Source organism: Callithrix jacchus, chromosome 7, assembly GCF_049354715.1.
Source record: "Callithrix jacchus isolate 240 chromosome 7, calJac240_pri, whole genome shotgun sequence".
Classification (NCBI taxonomy): Eukaryota; Metazoa; Chordata; class Mammalia; order Primates; family Cebidae; genus Callithrix; species Callithrix jacchus.
In genome coordinates, this window is record NC_133508.1 from 92,284,226 (window position 1) to 92,298,839 (window position 14,614).

Sequence of the window (14,614 nt, forward strand, 5' to 3'; positions counted from 1 at the left end):
GCCGTTTCCCTGGAGGGAGGAAAAAGTCCATTCAGCTTTGACCTTTTATATACAAAGAAATGGGTCTACTGCTGAGAAGAAAAGACCATTTTTCTACAGATACCCTTCTCCTATTACTATTACTATTGAAGGTTACAAACGTCTTCAGTAACTCTAAATGAATTTTAATCATAAGGAGAGACTGCCAAATTATCTGTATCACTGAGCTAAGGAAACTAGAAAAATTCAAACTGTATTTGAGTGAAAAGAAAGTAATGTTGTTGAGTTAAGAGAAAAATTCCTCATAACCTGAGAATTACCAGCTCTAGTTTGCAAATACCTTTTAAAATCTCTAAAGCTGGGTTATATGTAGAAAATTCACTTGGTCACATTTCAGTGTCAGAAATATAAAACATAAAGTTCACCAATGCACCCAACTAAACTTTATGATCAAACACAACATAAGAAATAAAAGCCTAAGAGTCTCTTAATATACCAATGAAAATTAGTTAGTGGTATCCAAGTTCCTTTAAAGAAATACTTAACAAAAGCCAAGAAGTATGTTTTACCAGTGAAATTACTAAGCCACTAGCTATTCTACCAAAAACTTTCCTTATGTGAATAATAAAATGAAAATCAGAGAAAGTGAAAGCCTTCCCAGTGCCAGGTTTTCAGTTTGGTCTGAGTACCCTGAGGGCCCAGGTGAGAGGACAATGCTGCTCCAATTGGGGCTGCTGCAACAACAGACGCACAGTCCAATGAGCTGGCCACTGTGATCAGCCCTCTCAGAGGAGAGGCTTGAGGCTTCTGGGCCAGAACAACAGGAGAGCTGCAATCATTACTGCTCAATCTGCTAACCACCACCTCCAAGGACAGTCCACAAGTTCACAGTAACCTAGAGTCCCAGTCCCTGTTGTAGAAGTCACTATCCAACCCTGCCTTCTAAAATCAAGCCCCAGCAACAGGTACTCACTGAATGACTTTGCCTACAGAATTACTCTAGGAACATGTCTAACTGAAGAACCCAAAACACTACTATGTGCCATCGATGACTGAACCTCCTTCCTTTCTCTCATTCTATGAATGTTCCTCCATTTCTCCCTAATGGGAGAAAAAAAGTATAATATTTATTTAGAATCCACTGTACTTATTATGCATACCTTGGATTTAATTTCAAAAAGAAAAACTAAGTTGAAAATCTTTTAATTTTATGACAATTATATAATAAAATTACTCTTTGAATGTGACCCTAGATTTTTTTCCCATTAAGAGTCAGTAACTACCCAAGCTTTAAATAATAAAGCATAGGTCATAAATATTTAGACATCAAGCTTGAATATGAACATTACTCTAGGAAACACTAAAACACACTATTATTTGTGATGCAATTTATTAAAAGAAATTATTAAACTAGTATACCTTTTGGTTGGTTCCATCTGCAAATTCTTACCTTGAATCCATCCTTCTTGTTTTTTTCCAAACCTGACCATTCTCCAGGCTGAAAATTCATTTTAAGAGAAATATAAGTGACTTTGTAAAAGCAATACTAACTTCCCAATCTTGGACTTTAAGGTAAGAGCTTCTAGACAGGGCATTTAGTTTAATTTATATAACAGGGGAGGAAAATTATTTGGCTCTAATTACTCAGGGAATACTGTTGGTCTAACAACAAAATCAGATCAAAGCTGAAACCAACCCTCTTAATATCTTCTATGCACTTGATGATGTAGCTCCTCTTGACTGCTTCTTTCACTGCATACGCATCACTAAGGATTGTCAGGTGCTCCTCCAAGGCCTGCTGAATAAGGCTACTGGGCAGGGTTGGAAGGTGAGCCAGTTCCCAGAGTACGTCTAATACCTACAATAATATCACATATGATCAACCAGCCAATATGCAAACAGCTGCTTTGAGCATTTGTAGCTAGAAAAATCCATTTGATTCTCCTGCCTTTCCAGAAGTGGTCTCAAAGCGAGCTTCCCGGCCTATTCGTCCAATCAGGCTCAATAGCTTCTGTCTTACTCTATCACTCTCAGTCTCCCAGCTCTGTAGAATGGAAAAGACACAGAAATTGCTTCTCGATCAAACTGGCAAAATATGCAAAAACTTTAAAGTTGAGCTAAAAACAGTAACAACGTAAAAAAAGTACATTTACTGCTAATTCGGGAGTGGGGAGGAAGGGTTCCAGGACCTCAAAAGAACTTATTTTAAGAAAAATTAAAAGTAAGCAAGTCTGGCTGAACACATACCTTCTGAATGAGAACAAACAAATGATTAAGCTGATCTGAATTAAATTTCACAGCCGCTGCAGCAATAATAGTATGAATGTTCTCAATCACAGTAGATGATTGTCCTGACTGGAAAAGGAAACATTGGAAAAAAGTTAATTCTTGGAATGTGGAACAACCTAAGTCTGTCCCCTGTTAATTTACAGAAGCATAAGCAAAAATATAACAAAGATAAACTGACTGTAGTCTAATCGGCATCCATCTGCATGACAATACTGGCAATACTATATGAAGCAACCATAATTAATTGTTATCAGCTGGCCTTATTTAAATTCCTAGCAGCATTAATTCTTTACATGAACAATGTAAAACAAAAACAAAAAACAAAAAGCAAAACCACAAGAATCAAGTTCTCAATCAGACATATTTCACTAATAAGAGAATAAAATATTTTCTAATGCTAAAAGATTTAAACTGATTGAATTATAAAACAAATGTGCCCACTTTGGACATCTTATAAATGATCCTGAAGGTTCCAGTTGAGCATATTACCTGCCTTATTTTTCATTTTACTTATATTATGTGATTTCAATTAATGTTTATTTATCCCATGGGCAATAAGTCTTTGCTGCAGAACTACAGACCCTATTGTCAACCTTAAGGTTAAAGTTCACTTTATAACCTCAATCGTGTCACTGTCATGCCTCATTGTTCATGTGAGAGACTTGAAAGACAAGAGGACATTTTTAGATTCAATTCCTTAAGAATTTTCTCAGTATCTACTAGGTACGTAGAGTCATTGATTGAATGTAGTAGGAATATACAATATATAAATCATGGTCTCTAATCTTCAACCTTTTGTGGATTCCAAATTTGTACTTGCAAAACAGAATTATATGAGTGTATTCCATCAAGGTCAAGACATAGGAAGTAATACTTTGGGTCCTGGGACTGTTTTCTTTTATTCCTGCACCTGACTTTTTGTAGTCTGCTCTGCAATGCTGAGCTGGGAGCCTGCCAACTACATTTCCCAACTCCTCTGCCTGCTATCTTCCTGTTACGTTCTGCCAATGAGAGGAAGTGCTGGGAGGTGAGCAGCAGGATGAAGGATGAAGTATGTGTGGCTTAGGCTCAGAGTGGATGCAGATGCTGGTTGTGGCAGCAAGGAACTCTAGAAACCTTGGTGCCAGGAACACCTCTTTGACAGTTCCAGCACTCAAAGTAAAAGTACCTCCAAGAGCAGCTTCTTTTCCTTGAACTTAATACCCCTTCATTCTTTTTGTTTCTCCAACATTCTCCTTTTTTTTTTTTTTTGCTCCTCTACCTTACCTAGCAACACCTTTGTAAACAATCCCTTGTAGTCAATTCCCTCTGTTTGATATACCCAGCATAGTTTCTGCTTCCTGACTAGACTCTAACTGATATAGTGACTAACTTAATATAGTCAAAGTGTGCTCCAGGTTTTTCTCTGGCTTACCAACTAGATGTAGAATAATACCATTAATGAAATAGACTGGAGAATGATTAAGTTTGGAAATAATGAATTTGAGATGCCAATGCATTACACATGTGAACATGTGTTACATATTTAGATATATTGCACTGGAGCTCCAAGAAGAGATCCGAATTAGAGATATAATTAATAGAGTCAACAGCATACAAATGTAGTCAAAGTCATAGGAGTTCCTGCAACTGACTTATGAAAGCTAATGCAGTGAGAAAGGGGCTAAGATCTAAGGCATGAAACAAAACAAAATCAAAGTAGAAGAGAGTAAGTTAGTTAAAGGGGACACAGGAAGGAATGCCAGGAAAGTTAGGAAAACCAGCAAAATGGACTATGACCAAAGTGAAGAAAAAAGAAACTGAAGACTGTTGAATTCTGTCATACCTCTTGACAGTCCTAGTAAGATGAGATCTACAAACTTATCTATTATCCTTATTTAATAGGGACTAAATAGGAAAAATATTAATGAAAATTAATAAACAATATAATAAAAAAAACCACTAGATTGATAAAGACACACACCTATTCCTAGCTCTGCTACTAATTGCTAAATAACCTTTTCATTTTTTAATTTAAAAAAGGAGAAGACCAGACTAGATCAGCAGTTTGAAACTTCTTGTGGTGAGTGGAATCGTTTTCAAATATACAATCTTAATAAAAACCTGAAACTGTAAAGTGGATTAGGTACAGCTGCTTTGTTTAAAGCAAGATAAAGGTTCCATTTCTCTGCTCATTCACCACACCCCTCCCTCTTCTGTAGTCCAAAACCATTAAGAAAAGGCAAAAATAATTCTGCTTGACCTACCTGTATCTTCCAAATTTTAGTGAGCTCCTCTAACGATAATTTACTGCCCAAGAGTTCAATAATTCCCTTTATACGGTCACAGTATTGTGCTTGGTCTATGTTGCCTAATTGAGGAAACATGAGAAAGTCAGATATAGTGAACACTGACTCTCTAAATAGAATTATATTAATTTAAAACAACAGTAACTTGCTATAAGATCATTTAAAAGGTAATACAGTCAAAGCACCAACTTTGCATACGTTTTAATACAAAGATATATTACTTAAATTATGTTAGGTAATTTTTATTTTTTTGAAAGCAACTTACCTTCCAGTGCAATTGACAGAACCGAGTTTTCAACTAGCCAATCTAATAATCTGTCTGTATCTATAGCATTCTTCACGGATTTGGATAAAGTGCTATCTTCTATTAGTTTGGTTACCTAAAAAGACAAGATTATTGTGACTGAATCAAACATACATTATCAAATATTCACATATACATAATTTTTATAATGTTACAATGTACTTTGATAATTAGCCAAAATGTATCAAAGGTTAGAAGAAGTTACCATTTGTGATGTCCCTTTAAAAAGAACATGGAGGGCCAGGGCACAGTGGCTCATGCCTGTAATCCCTGCACTTCGGGAGGCCACAGTGGGGACCACTTGAGGTCAGGAGTTTGAGAACAGCCTGGCCTACATAGAGAAACCCCGGAGTTTGAGACCAGCCTGGCCAACAGAGAGAAACCCCGTCTCTACTAAAAATACAAAAAGTTAGCTAGGCGGGGTGGTAGGCACCTGTAATCCCAACTACTCGGGAGGCTAAGGCAGGAGAACTGCTTGAACCCAGGAGGTAGAGGTTGCAGTGAGCAGGGATTGTGCCACTGCACTCCAGCCTGGATGACAGAGTAAGACTCATCTCAAAAAAAAAAAAAAAAACGTACATGGAGTCATTCTTATAGCTCTCATTCCCTGGACCACTGCTGATTACTCAGGGACGAACATTTAACCCAAACCTTAATCACAGCACTATGTGGAAAGTACACACAAGTGTCAGGAAGACACTTCATATACAGAAAAAGTCAGTCTCTCACTGGTGATGGGAACTGCAGGATGTGGAACATGGGATCTATTCATTGTCTTGATCTCTACCGTATGAAAAATGCTGAACCGTAGGTGGAGAGGGAGCAAGGCCAAGATACGAAGACAAGCAGGGATGAAACTTGGACAGAGTCCTGACAGTGGTTGGATCTCAAATTCTAGTTGTTCTGTTGCCCACAAGTGCCCGCCCTTTTTTGGTCTGGCTACTCAATCCTTCATTCATGTGAAATAACCCAGCCTCTTTTCAATAAACTCCTCTTTTGGCCTAAAATGGTTCAAGATGAGTTTCTTTCACTGGTACCAAGAATCCTAACTATACAAAACTGAAGGAAAAATAACTGAATTTTAACTGAACTTCATTGGCTCCATGTGTCACACACCAAAACCAACTGCACTGTTTCTGTGGATATGATAAGTTCAGGAAGCTACAGAAAATTATTTCCATCATTTCGCTTCGACCGACACTTGCAGTCATTTTGTTTTTGTCTCCACCCCTGTTATCAGATTTGGTTTAAGTAAACTTACATCTGAAATAAAACAAAATGAACTGTACCCTTAGAGCAAAAGTCAATCTCAAACTATATATTCTAAGGGATTATATTCTAGGAAATTTCTCAAAAACACTAAATACTGTAAATATTTCAGATGTAAATTTTGAAAATAACACAGAAGATGCCTTTACTAACAATTATATACAAGACAACATTTTATATAAATCATCTTTTTATATGATTATAATAAATCATTCATATTTCCCAACATTTTTATATTAACAAGCACAACCTTTGGTAGAACTAAGTATCTGTACATTGGGTCTTATAAAAACAAATGCAAAACTTACTTCTTTGAGAGAATTCATTTTAGCACTAAAATGTGGTGATTTCAGCATGCGCAGTAGAATGTCTAGTCGAAGGTCATCCACAATTGTCACCAGATCCGGTTGGAAGCGCATGCAAAGTAACTTAATGGCAGACAACAGCTCAGGGATGCTAACCAATCTCTTTTATTTAATAAAAACAAAAAACAAAAAAGGAACTGTAAAGACATTTTGATCCCAATTCTTATAACATACACAAGAATATAGGGTAACAACAGTCTGTCACTATCTGATATTCTACAAGGCCAATTAACTTCATTTTGCTTAGAAACAAAAGTTAGCACACGGGTGAGCAGCAAAGGAAAGGGAATGGTCCTGTGAACAAATTAGGGTAGACAAAATAAATCATGTTAAATTTAAATGGCAAAATTGCTTTAAACAACTCTGGGTAAGTTTTAACACTGTATTATTTTTAAAGCTTCCTCTATGCCAATTGTGATACTATCAAAATCATGTTAGTAAAATTCTGAATAGTATCACTTACTAAGGACACTATATTAACTCCACTGACTGAGGTAACAGCTATCACTGGTGCTTCAGGAACAGCACTTTTTAATTAAAAAAATGTAAAGTTAATTTGATGTGAATGCATGTGACCAGAATCCAAACAGCATGGTGTGTGAACCCTGCCAAGTCCTGGCTCTGCTGTGAACTAACTGGCACTAGGGCCTATCTGGCTGGAGAGAGCGTTTACCTTGTCTTTGAGGTCTTTCTCTTCTACGCTCCGTACATCCTGGATTGTGGTAAGAATGACTGGGTCTAGCATGGGCTGCAACATAAAATGCTACAGTTATTCACAACTCTTGAAGCTGTCCCCAAAGTAGAGAGAGACAGTGCTTCTTCATCTACAATTTCCAAAGAAGAGGGTGCAATGAAAAGATAAACATTTTTTATCAGAGCAGCACTATCTAATACTGCCAAATAAACCCTTAACTGACTCCACTTAATCTGAGGTGCCTCAGCTTCTTTAATATCTTATAAAGGTATCTTATAAAGGTAATTTTGAAGAGTGACTCAAGATACACAGTCTAACTTTTAAAACACTAAGCATGAGAATAAATTGTTTTTGTAATAAATATTGTTTAATTTTTTAAAATGAACATAAATACAGATCATGAAAAATACGCTGTCATATGAATTACTTTTGCTTACTGATGTGAATGAGGCCTACAGATGAAATTCATACAATACACTGCTCCAGAATGGTAACACAACCAGATAACTAACTCGGAAGAGTATGTGAGAATGGCAAAATATTAGCTATTAAATTACCATCTAAATTACCACTTCCATATAAGTAAGAAAATATTTAAAACTTAGCTGATGAAGAAAGAAGATAAACAATATTTGGCTGTTAAAGCCAAGAATAGCAATGAGCTAAAATGACATCAGGCACTTATCCAGAAGAATTTCTTCATTTACACTTATGCCAATTGTACAGGAACGAGAGAGAGCTGTTATGGTTAAGAGAATCACAATATTCTTTTCAGCATGTGCTGTGCCCTGTTTATCCTTACTGCACCTTTTGAGATAGCTATTACTATTATGGCTATTCTACAAATGAGAAAATTGAGGCACACAAGTTAAATAAGTCTTCTGAAGTCATATACAAGTAGCAAGTGGTAGAGTCAACTGTTATGTAAGTAACATGTATTATGGTATGAATTTATTGCTGAATGAATTTAATTTTGGATGGTTTGATATAATTAAAGATGAAGACAGAAGTGCTTGGTTGGGAATTCATACACTTCTTGTTCTTTTTAAAGCACATTCTGTTTATATATATAAAATCTACAATTTCTAAAGACCTTAACATTAGTTAGCAGCTGGGATATTTATGCTAAATTCTCTTCCACAGAGCAAGGCATGAGTAAAGAGCATGCATTTAAAACCCAATCTGACCCTCAATATTAAATTATCAATGTTTATTATTAAAATATTAAAAAGTCCAATCACTTTGCCTCTTTATGGCTTAGTATTTTAGCTATAAAATTAATGACTATATTTATATGTTTAATAAACTGAAGGAGCATTAGCTGTTTCTAAAGAGTTTAATATACAGAATGAAGAAATATATAAACAACCATCCTATGTCACCTAAAACTCTTGCAGTATTAACTTGACATCTAAAGAAAACATTAACATTTAGAAACAACAGAAATTGGCCAGGCACAGTGGCTCACACTTGTAATCCCAGCACTTTGGGAGGCCAAGGCAGGCAGATCACGAGGTCAGGAGTTTGAGACTAGCCTGGCTAGCATGGTGAAACCCCATCTCTACTAAAAATACAAAATTTAGCTGGGCATGGTTGCTTGTGCCTGTAGTCATAGCTACTTGGGAGGCTGAGGCAGGAGAATCGCTTGAACTGGGGAGGCAGAGGTTGTAGTGAGCTGAGATTGTGCCACTGCACTCTGGCCTGGGCGACAGAGTGAGACACTGTTTCAAAAAAAAAAAGAAAAAAAGAAAACAAAAAAGAAAAAGAAACAACAGAAATTTCCAGAACTGACTAAAAAAAAAAAATCCTATCTCCATTATTAAAGTGGCCCTAAGTAAATGTGACATTCGAAAGAAGGAACAGTGCATTTAAAAACACTGCTCCGAAGGATACTATGCTTTCAAAACTACTTATGGTGATTTTTTAAAAGCTCTATAAAAGTTACAAGGTCCACTGACTTATTTATAAAAATAAATACATAAATAGAAGTATTTTAATGTGACATTTTGTTCAGTAAAACTTGTTAACTGAAATGAAAAGGAAACAAGATAGTAGAAGAGGCTTTTAGTATTAGAAAACTCAACGCTCCTAGCTTGACTGTTCTATGATCTGCTGACTTACAATCCTACCGAGGCAGGAAATCACACAAGATGTGCTGTTAAGCTGATATTCAAAAGTGAGTGACTGAGCCAGTAAGTGAGCCTAGCCGATTTAATACATAAATACTAATCTGATTTAATACATAATGGCATTGAATCCTTAAATAATCCTGTGAAGCAAATAAGGATATGCTGCCTACTTTATAGATAAGAAAATGAAAAATAAATAAAAATTATATTTGATAAAATCATAAACTGAAAAGGTAAACAGCCTTCTCAAATGTTAGGTCTCCTATACTTCAAATTATTCAACAATTTTTATTATCTGATGGCATTTTTATTAAAAGGATAGCTAATGCGAAAAAAGGAGATACTCTGGATTAAAGACCATTCTGAATAACCTGATAAACGGAAGTTATTACTGTTTGCATGTCTTCAATCATATGAAGTAATGTGAAATGGCTTAATCCTACCTGTACCACAGAGGAATTGAGGTACTCTGCACACACTCCTAAGGGTTGAATCAATGCTGAGACAGCCTTGAAAAAGACAGTGAAGATTAGAAATACATTTGAGAGAATTTTTTTTCCTGTCAAAATTAAACAAATCCCTTTTCACATATCAGAGAAAAATTTAAATCGTGATTTGATCAAGTCATGAATAAAAGACTAGAGAAACGAAACTCCTGGATAGAAAGAACTGATATGAAGATGTTGATCCATTTAAATGATTATAGAAATTTAACATAATTTACATCAGAATATGTCAATAAAACTTCTTTGGAGAATTAGATAAAATGATTTTAAAGTTATATTGTAGAACACTAAATTTTTTTTTTTAAAAAGGAAAGAATAGTTAAGGAGTGAAATATTCCTTAAACCGAAAACACTGAAGGCTTACTTGAAGAAAATTATAAAACTTTATGGAACTAAATTAAATAAGCGCAAATAAATGGGGAGATATCATGTTGCTAAATGGAAAAGACCAGTATTGTAAAAATGTCAATTCTCCACACATTGACCTATAAATTTAATGCCATTCCAAACATGATCTCAGTGGAATTTTCTGCAAGAGAACCTGATAGGTTGACTATATCCAGAAGATAAAAAATATGGGAACAATAAAAAAAAAAATGAGAAAAGAATGATACTGGGCAGAAGTGGCACTACCAGTAAACAATGTTGCAACAGTACAGAAATGAACCAAAGAATGAATGAATAAATAAATTACTGGAACAGAGGTCCAGAAACAAATGCATTGGCACATGGGCCTCTAATATATTATTAAGCCAGCAAATACAAATAATAAGGAAAAGAGATTACTCAGTAGAGGATCTAACAACAATTGGCTACCTACTTGGAAGAAAATAAAATTGGAATCACTTAGAATTTATTTATATATAAATTTTTATATAATGTTATATTATATTTTTTATATAAATTTTATATATTATATATATATAAAATATATAATATATATATTATATATATATAAAATATATAATATAAAATTATATAAAAATAAATTCTAAGTGAATTCAAGGACTCAGTAAAAAGAATTAAAATATGAAAGTATAAAATATATATTTTTATAAACTTCAGGTAGGAGAACATTACTTAAGCAAGTTAGAAAACTTTTAAGCCATTAAAGAAAAATTTGACTACATAAAAGATTGAAACTTCAATATAGCAAAAGCCACCATCAATAAAAATAAAAAGAAGCAAAATACTAGGAGAAAAGATATACAAACATGCAAAACAGATACAGCATTAATAAGCTTAATATAAAAATAATTCCTAAAAATAAAGCAAGTCATCCAAAAGAAACAGAAATAAACTAGGTCAATTCATAAAAGAAATACAACCAACCAATAATCCTATGACAAAATACTCAAGCTCATTAAGAAATCAGAGTATTACATGTTAAATAATAACTTTTTTTGTCCATCATACTAGAAAACCGAAGATTGAAAATATTTAGCATTAATGAGACTATTATCAAATGGGTTTGTGGAAGTATAGATGGGCAAAACCTTTTTAGAAAGACATTTAGCACTGTCAATTATAATTTTAAAACAAATATACAATTGACTCTTGAACAAACAGGCTTGAACTGCATGGGTTCACTTACATGCAGATTTTTTGAACCAAAGAAAGACTGAAAATACACTATTCCCGGGATGCAAAACCTGCATCAATGAAGGTTGACTTTTCATATACAGAAGTTCTGTGGGGCTGACTGCAGGATTTGAGTATACATGGATTCTGGTATACCCAGAATCCTGATACCAATACCCCTGTATAACAAGGAATGACTGTAATCTTTAACTTAGAAATCTCTCTCTCTAGGAATTGATCTTTCAGAAATAGTTGAACGTACATAAAGATATATTTATAAGAAATACTCTAACAGTAAAAACATAGAAATAATCCAATGCCCGTGAATAATTGTCTACAACATGGTATACCATTTGCAGAAATATACCACTTGCAGTCATTAAAAACACTGATAGTACTAACCTGGAAAGATGACCACGATATTATGTTAAATGAAAATATACAACTAGGTATAGCTTGATAATTTGGGTTTAGGAGAAAAAAAGAGAGAGAGAGAAAGAACATGCACAGATTTACATAAATTTAGGGAAAAGCCAGAAAGGCATGTATTAAACTGTTACCAAGGAAGTAGGTATGTGTGGGGATCAGGAGGAAGGATGAGCAACAACTTTCATTTCTTGTTTTGTACAGGTGTTTTTAACTGGTGGGATTGTGAGTGATTTTTTTTTTCTCCAGTATTGTTAAATTCCAAAGTTGTACTCAGACTTAATAATATGGCCTAAATTTATTCTGGGACACAGCCAGCTTAACAGGTCAGAAATCCAGAACTTGTGAATTTTAATTATACCTGTCTCCTAAAAGAGTCCCAACCTTTGGAATCTCTCCAATACCTGAGTGTTATCATCCCCTCAATACAGCCTAAACAATATAATTCTGGGTCAACTGCAGCAGACAACACAATTGTTCTGAAAAATGGTTTGACCTTAAGGAAAAATCTTGCAAGACTCTTTAACCTCATCACATTTAATAATAATAAGGACTAAGCCCAGATTCCCATCTATCTATCCTCAGCCAATTTTCATCCAAGTAGGGTAGAAATTTAGGAGTGCTCTGTATTTTTTTTTTAACCCTGGATCTGAAGAGGTTTTGGTTTTTAAGTTGTTATATACTGTCTTTCAAGGCAATAAAGTCATTTCCAACATACTTGATCTAATCAATGGGGATCACAAGGACAGTTCAACCTAGTTAACTTCCAGGGAAGCAAGAGGAGGCTTCTGCATCAGTGTCTGTAATCTGGCAGACATATGATCTTTAGGATAAACACTGGGTGGCAAGAAAGGGTCAATCTATTACCACACCAGCAGTCTCTCTCCTTGACCATTGCTATTTCCTTCATCCAGAGAGGGACCAATAGGAATCAATTAGTCATGGTTTCACAGAAATAACTACAAGTGTAAGCACAATCTTTAACATTTAGGCATATTATTTTCTGCATTGATCAAATTACAGCAGATAGTACAGTGTCTTATTCATGCCAAGTATGTGATAGTTTTTAATTGAATGATTAAGTCATTAGAGAAAAGAATAAAGTGCTCTCAGCAACAAATAGGTTAGTAGTATCTGAAAAATTAAAGATTAGTTATTCCCCTTACTATGAGGTTATATGTTTTGAGAAAATGAAGTTGAAACAAACACTGCACATGATGGATGAGTCTAAGCTCCCATTTTATAGCCATCTGTTAATCTAAGTTTTTGTAACACCAAAAAGCTTACTAAACATGAGACTATGAAGTTAATTCTGATTTTATATAATCATTTAACTGAGCCATAAAATTGTTATGCATATATATACTTGCCACATACAGCAACCAACTTTAAACAGTAAGATAATTTCATGTAACCCATTACAAATTAAGAGAAAAATACCATAGGTAAAGAAAAAATGAGAAAAAAAACTCTACATGGCAATTTGGTTATAATTAGGAGTAAACATTTCATTTCTTTGGTTATCAGGACCATGGAATCTGCTCCCTAAAGATGAGCCTTTAATTTAACATTTAACTTGACATGTCCAGACCCTGTCCTCTGGCTGTACACCAACTCAAATGAAGTAAACTTCCACACTGGGTATAACAGTGGTTTAACTTACCCCAAGTTCTATATCTTCTGAATGGAGCTTGGCTTGGATTGCTGCAAATCCACCTAATTCTCCAAACTGAGAAGAAAAAGGGCACATATTAATTTAATTTTTCAATTTTTTTATTTTGAAAATTATTTATTGGTACATAGGAGGTGTGCATGTTTATGGGGCACATAGATGTTCTGATATAGGCAGGCAATGTGAAATAAGCACATCATGGAGAATGGGGTACCATCCCCTCAGGGGTTTATTTTCTGAGTTATAAACAATCCAATTACATTGTTATTTAAAAATATACAATTATTGTTGACCGCAGCCATTCTATTGTCCTATACATATTAATTTTAAAATGCTATATATTAATAATTTAAGCAAGGAACTAAAGCTAACATTCTACTCTATCACTGTGCTCTATAACATTGGTCTTGAGAGAATCCTTGCATCGATCCTTCTAATGCTTCTGTGGCATACTGCAGATAGTACTAAGTCCAAAAGCTGATGTTTATGTGCCAGTATTATACATACAAAAAAAGGAAGAATCTATGAAATCTAGTCCTTAAAGCATTTTTTTGATTATTATCTGGAGCCGCCATTTGCTTAATATACCAAACTCTAGGATATCTCATTAGAAAACTGAAAATATGCTACATAACAATATTAATAAAAGTCGTATACCTTATTCACCAAATCCACAACCCATCCATGAGGCTCCTACGAGAAAGGAAAACCAAAATTGAGATGGCAATATAAAAGCTTCCCCTGAACCCTTACGTTTCTTTTATCCTAAATGAAAAGTTAGAGAAAATGTTCTAAAAGTTTGGAAACTATTTTCCAAGTTTTTCCCAAATGCTTCCTAATCTGTAACATTACTGTATATAATTTTGGGAGTCTATAAGTCTGCATTTTGATGGAATTGCCAGAATATGGGGCATCTGTGCATTTTTGGATAGCTGAGATCAGTTGTTTAGCTCTCCAATATACAGGATAACTTGAGTTAAATTCTCTAAAGAAGTTTTATTTTAGAAATTAAAAATTAATTATTAACATAAAAAGTAGTAACTCAGCAGTCAAGAGATGAAAAGTTTTAGTCCCAGTTAGATAATTAAATAATGCTCTCAGGCAAGCTCTCT

General features: G+C 34.5%; 1 protein-coding gene across 8 annotated transcripts in view; it reads right to left on the reverse strand.

Moving 5' to 3' along the window:
* USP24 (ubiquitin specific peptidase 24) overlaps window positions 1-14,614 on the reverse strand; it is a 154,449-nt gene that overhangs the window by 84,875 nt on the left and 54,960 nt on the right. For all 8 annotated transcript variants that reach the window (XR_013520109.1, XM_078331960.1, XM_054236291.2 and 5 more), the window contains exons 6-16: window positions 14,160-14,195; window positions 13,494-13,559; window positions 9,761-9,826; window positions 7,168-7,242; window positions 6,438-6,596; window positions 4,822-4,936; window positions 4,515-4,618; window positions 2,227-2,334; window positions 1,928-2,023; window positions 1,676-1,837; window positions 1,430-1,477 (exon numbers count right to left, since the gene is read on the reverse strand). Coding sequence is in view for 7 of the 8 variants with exons in the window: in XM_078331960.1 (XP_078188086.1) it covers window positions 1,430-1,477; window positions 1,676-1,837; window positions 1,928-2,023; window positions 2,227-2,334; window positions 4,515-4,618; window positions 4,822-4,936; window positions 6,438-6,596; window positions 7,168-7,242; window positions 9,761-9,826; window positions 13,494-13,559; window positions 14,160-14,195 (1,035 nt within the window). In the remaining variant the exon portion in view is untranslated. The remainder of the gene's footprint in view (window positions 1-1,429; window positions 1,478-1,675; window positions 1,838-1,927; window positions 2,024-2,226; window positions 2,335-4,514; window positions 4,619-4,821; window positions 4,937-6,437; window positions 6,597-7,167; window positions 7,243-9,760; window positions 9,827-13,493; window positions 13,560-14,159; window positions 14,196-14,614) is intronic.